This window comes from Gobio gobio (assembly GCF_949357685.1).
Source record: "Gobio gobio genome assembly, chromosome: 12".
NCBI lineage: Eukaryota > Metazoa > Chordata > Actinopteri > Cypriniformes > Gobionidae > Gobio > Gobio gobio.
The window spans coordinates 25729580-25733873 of NC_137105.1; the positions used below are offsets into that span (position 1 = coordinate 25729580).

At 36.8% G+C, this 4294-nt stretch overlaps 1 protein-coding gene across 1 annotated transcript; it reads right to left on the reverse strand.

The window, feature by feature from the left end:
* Nucleotides 1-1477: 1477 nt before the first annotated feature.
* On the reverse strand, nt 1478-3099 carry LOC307134756 (uncharacterized protein; the record flags this gene model as incomplete). Its single annotated transcript, XM_079830753.1, has 4 exons — nt 2232-3099; nt 2033-2127; nt 1845-1943; nt 1478-1761 (listed from the first exon to the last, which is right to left on the reverse strand). Exons 1-4 carry the CDS (start codon nt 2357-2359, stop codon nt 1478-1480), a joined length of 606 nt encoding a protein of 201 aa, XP_079686879.1. The 5' UTR covers nt 2360-3099.
* Between the last annotated feature and the right edge of the window lie 1195 nt (nt 3100-4294).

The window sequence follows — 4294 nt, forward strand, 5'->3', positions numbered from 1 at the left end:
AGGTTGAAAAATCTATGACTAGTTTGCAAAAGTAGGTTATTAACATAATTGTGAATGTTTAAATAACGATTTGATTGACAGTATTGGTTCTTGAGGCAAAGTTGTTCAGTATGAGGAGATCTATCATAATTTATGCATATTATGTGGATGTTTTTAACCCCACCTGATTACAGAGATGGAGAATACCATTTACAGCCAATACAGGCATTTCACCATAGGAATACATGGTTTTCAAAGCTTTTTAACAGTTATAGCGCCACCTATGGTCCGATCTCCATGAAACTTTGCATGCTTTTTCAACATGTTATGTTACATATACATAATAATTTTCGTGAAGTTTTGAGTTTTCCTTTAGGATTTATAGCCTTTTGAGTGTATTTTGCTACGCCCCTCTTCTAAATGACCCTGTTATAGGCATTCAAATGCAAAAGTTCAACTTTTTTTTGATAATTATTGATCTAGAGAGTCCAGAGAATTGTCCTAGACTGGTTTGTTTCCGATCAGGCAAAAATCCAGAGACTAGTTCGCAAAAGTAGGTTTTAAACATAATCGCAAATATTTAATGAACGATTTGATTGACAGCAATGCTTTTAGAGGAAAAGTTGTTCAGTATGAGGAGCCCTATCATATGATGTGTATATTTGGTTGATGTGTGCAACACCACGTGATTACAGAGCCAAAAAACTCGTTAGCGCCAACTAGTGGCCGATTTCTTTCAAAATTCTTACAGACCTCTAAGTCCATGAGTCAAACATGCCCACCGAGTTTCATTCCGATCAGCCTCCGTTAACCTTGTCTTAGAGGTGCTCAAACTTCATTGGCCAATAGCAGCCATGTTTTTTGAGATACGCCAATGTCCTCATAGACATATATGGTACCTTGGACCAAGACACTGCATACCAATTTTCAAGTCAATCGGACTAGCGGTCGGGTCGTTATAGCCATTTTCATGTTTTTTTCGTGTTATACACTGCATGAAAAGTGGGATTTTCGACCCCATAAACGCCTGTATACTCCTGGAAATCTCCCTAATTTTCGGCAGTTTTCGACAATTTAGAGGCAGCGAACGTCGCGTTCGTCTGTGCCACAAATTGTCGTAAACGAACCATGACGTAGGTGGAGAGCCCCCCGCTGAGAGACCGCGCGGAGGTGCGACGCCTCTAATTTGCATATGAATAGCAGCGAAACCAGAGAGTCAACGGCCAGACTTGAATTTACTCACTCACTATTGGCTGAAGCCACTACATTTAAAAAAGAAAAATCCCTCGTGATTGGTTGGCAGATCACTGCAAACCAATCATTATTGGTCCCCCTGGCTCTATATAAATGTAAACCCCAATAATAATAATAATAAATATATAATTTATGTTGTAATAATTTGTTTCATATTAATGTTATTGTGCTATGAAGTATTCATACCATCAAGGAATATATGGGAAAATTATACGGACCGTGCCGTTTATTCAAACAAGGGGCTTCATTTATAAGCATACAGCTGTTCATTCAAAGAAAGGGCTTCATTTATAAAACACAGCGGTTTACTCAAAGAAAGAGCTTTATTGTTAAACACACAACTATGTACAGTGCAGCAGTAATGTCTCGTAATGTAAAGTTCGTCGAGCTCCAGGCTGCGAGAGCGCGGTGGCCGCACAATCCATCCAGACACCCCGTCAACAAAGCCGTCTTCCTCGTCAAACATGAGTTCAATGGCCGCGGACTTCCAAACGTCCACCTCATCCAGCACACTCTTGCTTCCAGCAACTGTAATACAATCCATAAAGACAATAAGCAACCTGAAAAATACTCACATTGACAAAAAACGGATCTAATATAATAAATCTTACCCTTTTTCTTCTTGATCGACTCCGAGCTAAACTTCGCAGTTTCAGGTTGTTTGTATCTGAAGCTCCGGCGTGTCGATTCATAATACGTCTTACAGGCAGCTGGAAAACAATTACATGAGACTGGTATTAATAAAAACAGTCACGGTAAAATTAAACAAGGAATGAGAAACACATTAGAAGTTACTTACACACAATTTCGTCGTGATCAGCGGTTAAATCTGGACTCGCGGAAATCTCTCCAAGCAGATAAGAGCTCACGGCTTCGTTATGAGGCGAGGATAGTCTGTGTAAACAAAATGTGCAGTTTTAAGCTCGGATCTATTAACGCATCCATTTCCTTATACAGCTGAATAAAAGCATATTCTTTAAATCGTAACGTTACATTACCCATGCTGTGGTTCATAGCGGCTGCAGTTTGCCTCAGAGTTATGAAGACGAAGACAGCCTCCTGAAAATGAGTCCAAAAAGTTCGTCGCGTCCATGCAGAGATTGAGTTGAAGACGGTGTCCTGTCATTGTTGATCACGAAAAAGGAAAGCAGCAAAAAACATCAAAAAAATAGTTTAAAGCTCGTCTTCTACGCGTCATGGCCATGACCTCGACCTCGCACCTCATTGGACTAGGGCTCTGATATGGAACGCGCCCGGGGCCAAATCTCTTTATACGAAACGCGTGACTTATGATTGTTTCAACCTTCAACACGCCCTGTTTTCCGCTTCACGCACAGTTTTAACATGTTAAGAAGACACATTTGAACGTGTTTCTTAACGCGCACATTCTGTACATGTCGAAGCGTAATATTTTTTTTTTAAAGCAGACTTACCTTTAGATGTAGCCTAGGCTACATACATATTAATATAAGATATTAATTAATTGCTTAACTGACTACTGTGCTAGAGTAAAGTAGCCTAATGTTACAATGTATATTAAGTAAATGCTTAATATTATACAATTATTATAATTTATCTATATGGGTTATTGTTTGTTTTTTAAAGTTAGGCTATATATAATTTCTAAAAGTATAGGCTAATTTACACAGCACATATTTATAACTGAAAACACACACAACTTTATTCACTTTCACATAATAATGTTTTTGTAATTTGGTGTTTAGTTTGTTGTATAGTTTGTTTATACTGTTCTGTCTCTGTTTTGTTTCCAGGAACATCTGATGAGTGCTATAATAAAATGACTTCATTATATTTAAAATATGTTTTGATATTCATTTTATTTATATTATTGATATTTTATTTACCCATAAACGTGTCTTTAGGAAGCCATAAGTTATAGAGACAAGAATAACTTTTGCCATTTAAATGCCACATTCATTTACTGAGGACCCATACAGCCAATGATCATGTGTGAAAACACTTATACATAAATTGATCACTTAGAAATCAAAACTAAGGTTTGAGAAAGAAAGAATATGCATACAACAAAATATATTGTTTCATAGCAGCTTCAGTAACAAGTTCAAAACAAATTCTGCTGTAAACCGGCTCTAACAAGCCAATATAGTGTCAATATTCAGCTCAAGTGACTTCAGTGTTGATTCAGTTCAGTTGATTTCAGTTCAACTGTAAATTCCATGTTAATCTTGAGTACCTATAGAGTAGTGTTGCATCCGTCATATCTCTGTAGAGTCTTTAGTTTGATCATATTTATAACGCTGTACCGATTCTTTTCGAAAACACCCGAGCTCATGCAGGCGTGCAGAGCTAAAGAGTCACGGACACACACACACACACACACACACACACACACACACTACATCATGACATTATCCCTGGATAACTTTCGATTCACTATAAATGCCACCCAGTTGTGCATTGTGTAGTTAGATATATGCAAAAACAACATTTTTGGAAATAGTTAAAATAGTTTTGCACAAAGTGTTGCTTTTGCAAGAGATGTCTGATGTTTTGTGTGTAGAGTTACAAGAAATGGAGCCATATTTTCAGAAATTGTGTGTAAGCAATTAGATAAAACTGTAAATGAATCCAGTTTATTTTAGTTCAGGACTCATAGTCCAGGTGTTAGTGCTTAATCTTTGTTCCAGGCAACAATTTTTTAACTCACGATTAACTAGATTAAGGCCTACTCTTGGCATAATTTAAACCCTGTCCAGGAAACCACCTCTTGAAAATCTGCATTGATAATTCATAAAATGTGGTGTGAGCTCAATTTAAATGACAATTACAGAAAAACACAATCTGACTTAACTATAAACACACAAACTTGTACTTTTCACATTTATGATTAATAGCCATTTAAAAAATCATTCACAGTGCAGGGTGGAAAAATTAATGTTGGTATGTAAACTGTATGCTTTACTTGATTTATTTGTGTGCTTTGGTTCATTGTCTTGTTGCATCACATAACCTCTCTAAAGGTTGAAGACATGAACTGCTGTCCTGTATTTTTTTATTTTTTTTACATAACATTGGTTAT